The sequence below is a fragment of the Podarcis tiliguerta genome (genome assembly GCF_965153285.1).
Source record: "Podarcis tiliguerta genome assembly, chromosome: 8".
Lineage (NCBI taxonomy): Eukaryota > Metazoa > Chordata > Lepidosauria > Squamata > Lacertidae > Podarcis > Podarcis tiliguerta.
The window spans coordinates 60979531-60992517 of NC_139541.1; the positions used below are offsets into that span (position 1 = coordinate 60979531).

The window sequence follows — 12987 nt, forward strand, 5'->3', positions numbered from 1 at the left end:
AGGCCCAACTCCGCGCGCGCCCTCGCTGTGCGCGTTTCGCTCAGCTGCTGGCAACGCTGTTATTAAAGGCACGGGAGCAGCGGAAGTTTCGAAAAGGCGGCCATCTGCCCTGGGATGATGACAGGAGCGGCCACAGGTTGCGAGGAGGCCCCGGAGAGCCGAGATCGCCTGTTGGACCTGTTCCCGCCTCCTCCCTCCTCTTCGAGCTGGTTGCTGGCGCAGCAGGCCCGGCGCGAGAGATGCCTTTCCCCGCCTGGCACCGGCGCGCGGCTGCTTTGCGCGTCAGCTGGCAATGCCCTCTTAACCCCGAGAGAGAGAGGTCTCCGGCGGCGTCCGGGCCGCCTCCCTCGCTCGCCCCCTCCCCGCGATCTTCACCCCTCGCCTCCCTCCGGCGAAGGAGGAGCGAGCCGGGCAGGAAGGAGGGGCGAGCCGGGCCGCGCGCGCAGAGGGAAAGGGGAAAGAAAAGTTTTCAGAGAGTTTCTGGAGGCGGTTCCAAAGCCCCGAGCGCGTCGTCGTCGTCGTCCGGGCGGCCTCGGCAGCTTATCCAGCGCGCATGGACGCCCTCAAATCCGCCGGACGGGCCATAATCCGGAGCCCCAGCATCGCCAAGCAGAGCTGGAGCAGCGGCAGGCATAAAAGTAAGTCCGCGGGAAGGCAAGCAGGCGCGCGCCCCCGTCGCCTCCGCTTCGGATCTCTTAGCCCACAGCTCTCCAAGAGAGAGGGGTTTCTCGGAGAGGGAGAGTGGGCTGCTGCGCCGATCGCCCTGGTCTGGTCTGGGGGTGCTCCGGGGGTCCCCTGATTCTGGGCTGGAGCGCGCGAGGTGCATCGGGGCAGGATTATAAGGAGCCGGGGTCACTTCAGGGGCAGGGGCTCCTTTTGTGTAGGGACGGGAGAGGCAGGAAAGAGAAGCGTACGTGACCAAGAGAGCGGCTGCAGCGTCCGGCAGAAGTTTTTGATGACAGGCGGACAAAATCTACACACACACACACACACACACACACGGAGACATAAGTACAGTACTCATACCGCCATTGGAATTCTCCCCCCTCCCCTTTAAATGAGCCGGCTCTTTTTAAAAATGGTTGCACTAGTCTTACTTGTTTTTGTAAGTTGCCTAAAGTTTTAATAGAAGCTGCACTATGCTTTGCAAAAATATCACAGTCCATCTACGCAAGGCTGAGGAGCAACCTAAGAGACATAGGAACGTCGGAAGCTGCCACCTACCGAGTCAGATCACAGACCCCTCTAGTTCAGGATTGTCCACGTTGACTGACAGCGGCTCAGCCGGGTTTCAGACGGGGTCCTTCCCAGCCCCACCCGGAGATGCTATTGGGGCGACTTACTGCATGCAAAATAGATGTTCTACCACCACTGAGCTGCTTCTCTTCCCCAACTGAAAAGTTGGAGAGGGAGAGATCAGGGTCAGAGAAACAAAATAAAAGAGACAATCCTATATGCAAATCTCATTGAACTCTGCAGACTTACTCTGCTTCTCAATAGAAGTGGGCTGTAAGGCAAATTTCTCTGGAAGTTCTGATGAAATATTGGAGAACTGTTCAGAATAGAGATGTAGCCATCTGGATGTTCTGGGACTCCATTTCCCATCAGCCTCAGCCAGCATGGCCCGTGGCAATGGACAACAACATCTGGAGGATAACAGCTTGCTCACTTCTGGTTTCAGAGAGGAAAATATAAAGAATTAACAAAGTACTGCTCCGCTAAGGAAGCAGCATTTTAAAATATTATATGATTCTCATGCCCTGCTGCAGGGGTGGGTTACCCCTATCAAGGGCCATATTCCTTCACAGGTAATCTGTCAGGGTATACAATGCATACTGATGCGCAATAATAATGAACAGTGTGCTTCAATATAGAGCACCCAATTCTACCCCTTCCAGGTTTCTTAGCCAGTTCACAGCTGCTTCTGTCTAAAGCAATGAATTCTGGGAAATGTAGTTTTAGAAGAGTGCTGAGAGTTGTTGAGTTATTCCCTCAAAGAATTCTGGACACTGTTGTTTGTTAAGGTTTGCTGGGAACTGTGACTCTTTCAGGGGTGAACTACAGTGTCCAGAATTATTTGAAGGAAATTATTTGTGTTTTGAGTGTGCTTAAAGGTATGGTGTGTGATATTTTTTTTAACGAATGGTGTGGATGTGGTCGTAGTTACTGGGTGCTCACAGAACATTCACTCTTCCCCAAATTCTGATGGAATATTAATTAGTGGATGGGCTGCTGGTGGTATGTTTTGAGCCCTATTTGGGGGTTCACTTCTGTCAAACGATTGTAATCATCTTGTTTCCCAGAGATACTGAACAGCAACAGTCAGGGTGGACAAGGCTGGGCTATATAGACAAATTGTTCAACTTGGTATAGGCAGCTTCTTATGTTACTTCGTATACCAGGGATGGAGATGCTCTAGATGTTCTTGGACTTTGACTCCTATCAGCCACAGCTAACATGGCCAATGGTCAGGGATGATGGGTGTTGTAGTCTAGCAATGTCAGTCTCGGAGGGAGGAGTACTTGCTTCTTCATCTCTGCACTTGAATATGGAGTAAAGAGCATGGCAAATGCTATGATAATAGCTGCTGCTGTTTTTCAACTTTCTTGTTGTTAGAGGTCAAACTGTCATGACAGGGAATGCTTTATTTGCAGTCATGAGGGAGGGCATACAGTGGTACCTCAGGTTACAAACACTTTGGGTTACAAACTCTGCTAACCTGGAAATAGTACCTCGGATTGAGAACTTTGCCCCAGGATGAGAACGGAAATTGCGCGGCAGCAGCGGGAGGCCCCATTAGCGAAAGCGCGCCTCAGGTTAAGAATGGTTTTGGGTTAAGAACGCACCTCTGGAATGAATTAAGTTCGTAACCCGAGGTACCACTGTATATGGCCTGAGGTTCCTCATATCTGGTCTATACAGATCAAAATCCCCAAACAGAGCTACTTAAATAATGTGATTTGGAGAAGTGTCTTCTGTACTCAGTTTTTGGGAACTGGCATATTCCTAACATTTCAAGGGACATTGGGTTGTGCCTGCATCTGCTGGTCAGGTATGGTAGATGGTGGTGATTCAGAGCTGCATTTCCTTAATCGTTTCTGGGCTCAGTCACAGACACTGGATATGTTTATGCAGTCAATTATGAAAAGCTTTGACCAAATTAACTTTTTTATTTGAAGAAATATAAATATTTTCATGCTTCAGTTTCCCAGTGAGTTGAAAGTGGAAATCATAAACATCGCTGTCTTCCCTGCCGTTTGTTCCACCTGACAAGTGATAATGAAATGGCCATGGGAAAAGGGCTGTAGCCCAGCGGTAGAGCATCTGCTTTGCATGCAGAAAGTCCCTGGTTTGATCCCCAGGATCTCCAGGCAGGGCTAGGAAAGATCTGAACTCTTGTTGAGCTGCTGTCTGTCAGTGCAGGCAATACTAGGTAGACCAATGGTCTGATTCAGTATAAGGTAGTTTCTCATGTTCCTAACTTTAAATTAAATTGTCTCTTCTTCTTTGTGATAGTAATGATGACCCAAGCCATCTAACAGGGGTGCTAATTCTTTTCTCTACAAGTGCGGGTCTGCAGCAAATTGTTGTGGCATGGGGTCCTCCACCTGTTTGGGATGAAGGCCAGCGTTCCAGCCACACCCTGTCTTCAGATGCTCCATTCACCTCCCTCCTTTTTCCATTTCCTCCCCTAACAACCTGCCAGAATTCCACGCACTCTTAATAATGCTCAGTCTTCATTTGGGGGTTTTCCTGCCTCCATTTTTGGGGTGGGGTACTTCTGCAAACGTTTGAGTTCCCTAAGCCCGTTGGCGCCGCTTTGGCTATAAAACGAACCATACGCAGGGAATGACTTCGCTATCGCTATGTAGGATTACCAGTAATTACTCTTTTCTGTTCCAAAAACAAATATGCTAGTTGTGTGTGGTGCCTGATTCCGCTTGTGGCGTTGTGTGTCCATAAGGCGTGTTGCATTTGAAAGCCTATTTAAACCACTCCTTTCCTTGCTGTCACAATTTTTCCTAGAATAGAACACCCATAATGACACCTGTAGCATATATTTTAAATGCCTGCAATATACAATGCTGCCTGTCAGGTACAGGGGATGTCTTTCCATTACTGGTGAAGATAGCATAGTAAGCCCCTTGAAATAACAGCAGCAACAGCAGCAGCAAAACCTTTCAGCAAACCTTTTCATCATTCTGGATAAAATGTCACTCGACTACCTTTTTTTTGTGGTCCCTATGTGGAAGATTGTGCATGATCCCTCCTTCCCCTTTATACAAAACGACTGCTGCAGAATTAAATCTGGGTGTGACTTGATGGCTCGGCTTGTGCTTCCTTCCTCCCTTCAAAGGCCTAATTCTTACAAACGAGAGAAATACAAAGTAAGTTTGTGACTGGGCTGCACCATCTGAGACTGCAGATGGGGACTCAGGTGATGGAAGGCACCCCCATCTCTTCCATGCAGATAAAGAACTAGGCACCAGGGATGAGGGCTATGTCTTAGCTTTCATCATGACATGCTGGTTTTCTGCAAGTAAGGAATGTGAGTGCTTGGAGGAGTTTTCAGTTGTGTGAGCCTCCCCCCCCCCCCCCGCCCCACAGACTTAAGTGGGGCAGCCCATTGGCAGCTTAGCTGTCTCTTTTGCTCTTCAATTTAATTCACAAATTGATCGCAATTTGCTGCCACCCTCCTTGATGCTTGCCACTTTTTCCCCCTAAAAAAGAAGAAGAAGAGTGACCCCTTGCAATTTGGAATTCACATACGCTGCTGAAACAATAACAGTGTGCTTATCTTTTAAAAGTGCTTTAGAATGTTCAAGTTTCTTAACAAGATTGATCTGAATCCATCTAGCCCAGCATATTCGTTTCCAGCAGTGGCTAGCTGGGTGTCCTGGGAAGCTTATAAGCAGGACCTAAAGTTGTTTCTCTCTCCTTCAGTAGCTGATTTGCAGAGGAATAGGCACCAGGGATGAGGGTTATGTCCTAGCTTTCATCATGACATGCAGGTGTCATGACATTGCCACAGGATATTGCAGTGCCTAGCGCTCCTGTTCACAGTTCCAAGTCAGCAAATCATGCCCTTCTGCACAATACTCCATTCCATTTTCTTAGCCATCCAGTTTTCCATTTCCCTGACTCTACAGGTCAGTTTCTTCCAGTAGCCTTTGTAATCATTACAACAGTCCTGTAAGATAGGGCAATATTAGTTAGCACCCTTACTCCAGATCTGGGGGAAGGGATAACTCTGTAGGCATTCATTTTTAGATAGGGTTAGGGACTTGTGAGTACCAGGTAATCTATCCGGAAATCTCAGAAACCACCAGTTTGCAATTAACCACTGACCAATCTCCTCCTGAACCCCTAGCAATAGTGAGCCATCTATTGTGAGGCAGAGAGAGGCCTTCCATTTCCAAACAAGTCTCTGATCTGAATGCTTCCGTTTTCTTCCTCCAGCCTAAGGCAGTGGAGAGGGTTGGGGAGCCAAATCTGTACTCCATGGCTGCCAGGTCAGTAGAGTAGATCAGTGGTTCCTAACCTGGAAGCCATGAAGATATCAACCCCCTGCTGCCTCCTCTTTATATCAGTCTCTGGGGGGAAGGGGGGAATTATTCACCTCTGCTGCTACCTGCAAGCTAAAAGGAGTGGAGAGGCTGTTTCAAAGAGCACTTTGCAGCTTTAAGTCAACCTGTGTGCTCATGTTGGGGCAAAACCGCCCTTTGAAGCAGTACCCCCCTCTCTTTTAAACAAGCAGATAGGGCATAGGGGGACTCCCCTGCCCACCTGCTTGCTCCGATATTTGAAGGAAGTGTGCTGTCTCAAAGCCCTTTACAAAAGGCCTTTTTGAAGCACTTTGTCTCCTCCTTTAAACATCAATGTCTGAAGGAGAAGACTGCCTCAGATACCACTTTTGCACACTCCCTCTGATTTTGATGCTCAGATGGGAGCAGAAGGGGGTGGGGGGTAAAAAGGAATTGGGAATCATTGTAGATCCCCGGAAGGGATTGCTAATGTTTTTGCAACTGAACAGGAGGCAGTGAACCAAAGGGCAAAGCCTGTAATATAAGCAAGATTTGCAAGATTTTCATTTGCAGCTCAGTCTCTTAGCCACTGTGTTATGGAGTGGCCTTTTTTTTTTTGGTCATAGTCAGTTTATTTACATACCACATTTCCCACAAATACATCTGTGCTTAAAGCAATTTACAGCAAAAAAACACAAACACATGCAGTCTAGGCACAGGAGTACAATAATAATAAATAAAGTATAATATCACAACACTAAACACTGTGACAAAAAAAGCAGAAAAAGTTGTGACATACCAAAATATAATGTTTTATACAAAATAGGGTGCTCAACTTGGAAATGACTTTGAATTCTCTGTCACCCCTACTATTTTGCTACAGAATTAATTTTTTTAAGTAAGCAAGGCAAAAATACCTGTGAATAGGAGTCTTTATTAAATTGTGAACATGCTTGGAATTTTGTTGTTGTTTTATGTCTATATTTTCTTCTGAAGCAGTAGAAACCTGCAAGCCTGCGATGGCAGCTCTTTTCCATGGCAAAAATATATTGGTGGAACCACTCACCTTGTTTGTTGCTAACAGCACCCAAGTTGGGTGGAAAGAGGTTGAGAAGTGTATCAAAGAAATGAATTTCCAGAGTCATATTACATCCCATAACTTTACAAGCTTCTAGAAGGTCACTGGCAATTGTTTCATAGTTTTTGGCCTTAATATTGCCAAGAAAATTTGTAACGATGGATTTAAATGCTTTCCACACTCTGCCTTCAACTTCATCATCAAATATACCATCTTTTATTATTTCTCTGATTTGTGGGCCCACAGTTATCACCTCCTTGAAGGGAAAGGAAAAACAATTCCTTCCAGTGGTTCATTGGCAATATTTCTTTGATCTGTTATTAATGCTTGATGTTGTGGCCAATGTTTCTAAATATAATGATGTGATCCAGCTTAGTTGTCCCACTCAGAAAGAAAACAGTATTTTGTGTATCCCTCTTCTAAACCAAGGAGGAATGCAATAACTTTCTGAACATTGCAGATGTGCCAAGCGTAGTTATTAAAATGAATGTGTTCTGGAAGAAATAACATGCTGTCATACAATTTATGGACGGCATTAGCTAGACAGGAGGGCATCTATTGCCAAAGTGGAGCAACACTGCTTTCAAACTGAGTTTGGAGGAATAAATGGACAAACACCCGTTATCCAGATTATGCTGTTGTCCCAATGCTTCCATTAGGTAAAGGTAAAGGGACCCCTGACAGTTAAGTCGAGTTGCGGATGACTTTGGGGTTGTGGCACTCATCTCACTTTATTGGCCGAGGGAGCCGGTGTACAGCTTCCAGGTCATGTGACCAGCATGACTAAGCCGCTTCTGGCGAACCAGAGCAGTGCACAGAAACGCCATTTACCTTCCCGCCTATTTATCTACTTGCACTTTGACGTGCTTTCGAACTGCTAGGTTGGCAGGAGCAGGGACCGAGCAACGGGAGCTCACCCTGTCGCAGGGATTCAAACTGCTAACCTTCTGATCGGCAAGCCCTAGGCTCTGTCCCGTCATTTTCTGAAATAAGATTTTTTTGTGAAGGAGATTTCATCCTTGTGATCTTGTGGATAAAAGACTTTGACAAGATCATTCAGCTCATCTTGAGCTATCAAATGGGGTTCTGTTGAAGAACCAGGTCCTTCAAATATGTTGTCAAATTGTTCTCCACATTGAGCTTCCTCATCAGATGCAGGATTTTCATATTTGGTAGCATCCACAGCAAAATCCCAAAATTCTGGTGGTGGAAGCTCATGATATGTTCAGCAAACTGCATTCTGTGAGATCCATCTTTTAGCCGGGCTCTGTGGGGTCCATGATGTGTCTTCATCTCCTGTCTTAATACCACAATAAAGTTTGTTTGCCAATTCCACAAGTGGGAGGAAATTTTGCTTCTGAGTTTTAAGTGATAATTCTCCACTCACATAGTGGAAACTGATCAATTAACATACTGTCATGGTATTCTAGAAACATGAGGACAATCAAAGTACTTCAAAAGTAAGTATTTCACTTACTCATTATAGCAACACAACACACTTACTAGGTACTAGAGAACTGAATGAAACCTAATGAAAACTAATCACTTAACATCTGAATACTTTAGCATATGTATGCAACTCACAGCATCAATATAAACAAGTATTGACACGTTCTAGCTAGTTGCAAGTAGTATTAGATACAGCAGCTTACAGAGCAATACACAAGGGGTGCCATCTATTCAGTAATTCTGGGTGAGAGACAAATTCTGTTCTTATATTCAGTGCTAGTTTTCTAGACAAAGAGGTCCCTGAACTCACCATGAACACCTCCCTTGTTCTCTTATAGTGGCAACGACTCCTACCTGAGAGGTGCTGGAACCGAGTTTAAGTGAGTTCTGGCTAAAAAAGCCCTGTATATATTCCTTATAAAAATACATATGTAACACCTAAAAGAACCCATGCCACAAAATTTCTGTTTTCCTGTGAAGTTAACAATTCATATAAACTGCATCAAAATTTAAGGTAGCCGGAAGCTCACCTATATGTCTAATAACTTCACATTTAAATGTAACCCCAAACCTAATCGTTTTTACATCAACCTTTCTCCCAAAGCATGTTTCAAAATCTCTTTCTAATAAAAAAAAGCCACCCTGTAATGTTTTATGTAATTTAAGATAATTTATAATCCACTGTGCTAAAAAAGAAAAAAATAGCACTTGGGGCTGGTAAAAACAAACGGAGAATTACTGTTTATGAAGGGTTGTTGCCTGAATTTCCTCCTTTTCCTGCTCTCGCTCCTCCCACCCCACCCCCTTTTTTGCATTGTGTATTATTTTCTCTGCCAGCAGGCTTACAATCTGTCTTGTGCTCTTTTAATTTAAAACACCACCACCACCATATTTGCAGAGTACCTAGAAAACCTCTTTGTAAATCTGGGATGAATTGCTGCATCTGATCTGGGATACACCAAAGATGTGACTTCATCTGTCCCAGGCCGCTGGATTGTTCAGCTGTGTGATCCCACAGCTTCACTGGAACCTCTTAGTTTCCCAAAAAGGGCCATGCTGTTCTCCCCCTCACCCACCGTTGCAATGCCTTTTAGGCAAAAAGAACTTTAAAAACCACCCCCTCTGTATTAAAAGGTGAGAATGGAGTGCAAATTACTCAGCTGGCTGTTTATTGAGTGGCCTCATTACCCAGCTGGCCCTTGGTGTCAGAGCAATGGGATGTGTTAATTTAAGTACACATACTTAGATCTGCCAGCCTGGGGCTTAGGAGTGTGTGATGCATAGCCAGCCCTTGACTAATGGCCTTGCCCACACCCCATGAAAAACCACAAGGCTGTGTTTTGCTTTGCATCACTTCTGAAAGTGGGTCTGATGTTCTCGAGATTAAAATCTGGCCATCAGTTGTACTATACCCAAGGTCTTTTGTCTTCCCACACATCTTGACGTGGCACTGTGATTTGCAAATCTTAATGGGAAACAGCCTTATTAGAAAAATTAACCAATAAACTGAAACTGACACGGGGACAAATAGAAGAAGATGCCTTCACCCTGGTATGGCTCCCCTTTATCACATACACAGCCCAACAAGACAATGACAAAAATCCACCAACAGCATGCAAATCAATATGGCTAACCTGATCCAAAACACCCACCCACCCCACTCACACATGAAAACAAAGACCCCCACAGCCAACCACAAATGAACAGCCACACCCTAGGCCAACCGCAACCTCTCTCACCACGAAAGGAACACAAGTGAACAGCAGAGAACCTGCGCAAGCAACACTGACACAAAACCCCACACATATATTAAGTAAAATAGAAACATCGCTACCCCCACTCATCTCCCCCCCGCTACCTCTTTCCCCCTTTTCTTCCTAATGTCTCAACAAATGAAACCAATTTGTAAAAAATGTTACGTGGGGGGGGGGGAGAGAGACATTGCACATACTTTTGTAAATCAAGAAATTTTTAAATAAAAATACATTAAAAAAAAAAAAATGGAGTGCCACAAACCAGGAAACTGGCTGTCCTTCTGTTTCATAGAGTTTTTAAGAGCTGGAAGGAGGCACAGAGATCATCCAATCTTCCCCCAACCCTGCTCATTGCAGGTTCTACCCTGCAGGATGCAGTGTCATGAATAAACATGATAATGTTATTATAAGCTTATTGAGGGGTTAATGAACTCAACAAGTTTGGGAGTTCTCTAAGCAAGTTATTTATCACATTTGTTCTCATGTCGACCTTCCAAGAAGTGCAGTGTGATGTACACAGTGTTCTCAAATTGTATGTGCTCAACAGCCTTGTGAGGTAGGTTTTGAATAGGCCAGGAGATAATAGTGTCTTGTGCAAGGTCACCAAGTGTGGCGAAGTGCGGGGTATCAGTGGCCTTGATTCCTTTATGTCTTATTACTACATCTCCTGTGCATTCTGAGATAGTGATTTCCGCCGTAGAGTTGGTAGGGACCAAGAGGGTAATCCAGTCCAAACCCTTGCAATTCAGGAATCTCAACTGAAGCATCCCTGACAGATGGCCATCCAATCTTCTGTAAAACGTCCAATGACAGTGAGTCCACCATTGGTTCGGGTCCGACCCTCCAGAGCAGGAGAAAACATGTTTGCTCCATCTTCCATGTAGCAGCCCTTTAGATATTTGAAGATGGCTATCCTAGTTCCCCCTCAGTCTCCTCTTATCCAGGCTGAGCATACCCAACTCCCTCAACCGTTCTTCATAAGGCTTGGTTTCCAGACCCTTGATCATCTTGGTCGCCCTCCTCTGCACACATTCCAACTTGTCAGCAGCCTTCTTAAATTTTGGTACCCATAATTGGACACAGGACTCCAGGTGTGGTCTGATCAAGGCAGAATAGAGTGGTACTATTACTTCCCTTGAATGTTTTGCCCGTTTTTACCATTGCTTATTCTAGAGGACATGCAACTCAGAGAGGAGATACAGTGGTGCCTCGCAAGACGAAAAGAATCCGTTCCACGAGTCTCTTCATCTTGCGGTTTTTTTCGTCTTGCGAAGCAAGCCCATTAGTGGATTAGCGCTATTAGCGCTATTAGCGGTTTAGTGGCTATTAGCGGCTATTAAGGGATTAGCGGCTATTAAGGGATTAGCGACTATTAAGGGATTAGCAGCTATTAAGGGATTAGCGGATTAGCTGCTAAAAGGCTATTGGCACCTTAGTGGATCAGCTGATAAGCGGCTTAGATCAGCTGTCAAGCGGCTTAGCATCAGCTGTTCAGCGGCTTAGAGAACAGCTGTTAAGCGGCTTAGGGGCTGGGGGAAAAGGGGGGGAGGGGGGGAAAAACCCCAGAACTCGCAAAACCTTTTCCTCTTGCGAAGCAAGCCCATAGCAAATTTGTTTTGCGAAGCACCTACAAAACGGAAAACCCTTTCGTCTAGCGGGTTTTCTGTCTTGCGAGGCATTCGTCTTGCGGGGCACCACTGTACCTTCTTTGCTGCATTGGTTTCTGATGGTAAAGGAGCATGCTGAGTTTCACAGAATCCTAAGCCAAATTTGGCCTTATCAGGCCATTTTTCAAAAACGACTACTGCCTGCCCCACACCAGACATCATATGTAGGGCTGATAGAGACGCAGTTGGATTGGCTTCTCAAACAGCTGATCCCCACAGAGGGCAGGCTTGAAACTGAAGTGCATCATTTAATGCAGGCATAGGGAAACTCGGCCCTCCAGATGTTTTGGGACTGCAGCTCCCATGATCCCCAGCTAGCAGGACCAGTGGTCAGGGATGATGGGAGTTGTAGTCCCAAAACATCTGGAGGGCCGAGTTTGCCTATGCCTGATTTAATGTGTCACTTTCTGCCCCAGTGGACCAATTTGACAGATGAGTGGGACCATCCACTCGTCAACCACCTGACATAATAGGATGTCATATGAATTGCAAGTGGCTGGTTCCACTCACCTGTCAAAGTTGTCTTGTGGTGTGTGTGAGGGGGAGATAAATATCTCTCCAGCCAGGCCAAAGAGTTTCTCTATTCTGGATTTTACAGATATAAAAAGTTGCCATTGCTCCGTTTACACAGAGAGCAAAGACTTGATTTTTTTAAATATAATATGAAAGTAGCACAGACCAAGATTTATCTACTACGTATGGGGAGTACACCCTTGTTTTTTTCTGCCCGCCTTGCTTTAAAGCAAGGTGGTATTTTAATATATGCTCTGAGTCGAAGACGATGTGGCAGTGAGACAACTTCTGACCTCACCCTCTGTGGTCTACAGAGTCTTTTGAGGCGCCACGGCTTGGTTCCAGTTGAAGGGTGCAGTTCTAGTGTAAAGTGGGCTGGAACCACAGAATGACAGCAGCTACAGGTTGGCTGTGTCTGGCCTCTTGTGGATTAGGACTTCCCTCTGAATTTTCAGCGTTCACTTAACTAGTTCTTATACAGCTACTGTATAAGGTTTGGGGGAGCGCAGAATGTAATAGATTCATACAGCCAATCTTTAACATTTGACATATCGGGCTGTTTGAAATTTATATTCTGGCTCTGCTGCTGTGATTTTCACCAGCACCTTTAGGCTACAGGCCTACATCTAACCAGCTGTTCTGCACCTGTAGCTTCTTTCAGCAGAAGCCCCGAGGAGGACAACATTGAGTGTTCTAATGTTACACGACAGTAGCTGGTTCAAATTATCAACATTAGCTGGGGAGAGATTTTGGGGTGGGAGAAACTACATCCTGTAGCTCTCAGTGAATGGTTTTTAATCTCTTATGAAGAGGAGGTTTTTGTGAGCTTGCCAGCTGTTTTCCTGCCAAAAAATATTCCCACCCAGATTACCCGGAGCTCATTCTTGGCAGGCAGGTAAGATCAAAAGGCTTGACTCTGCAATAGTCCTTGGATGAGGCAGATCACGTTGGGCCTCATAAAGGATTAAGGCTCTTGTAACAGAGTTTTGAAATTACAGGAT

General features: G+C 45.4%; 1 protein-coding gene across 1 annotated transcript in view; it reads left to right on the forward strand.

Annotated features, from left to right (window-relative positions):
- Positions 1 to 401: 401 nt before the first annotated feature.
- Positions 402 to 12987, forward strand: part of LDLRAP1 (low density lipoprotein receptor adaptor protein 1) — a 67342-nt gene continuing 54756 nt past the window's right edge. Inside the window, exon 1 of the mRNA XM_083455916.1 lies at positions 402 to 638. Within this exon, the coding sequence (XP_083312042.1) occupies positions 554 to 638 (85 nt within the window). The 5' untranslated portion in view covers positions 402 to 553. The remainder of the gene's footprint in view (positions 639 to 12987) is intronic.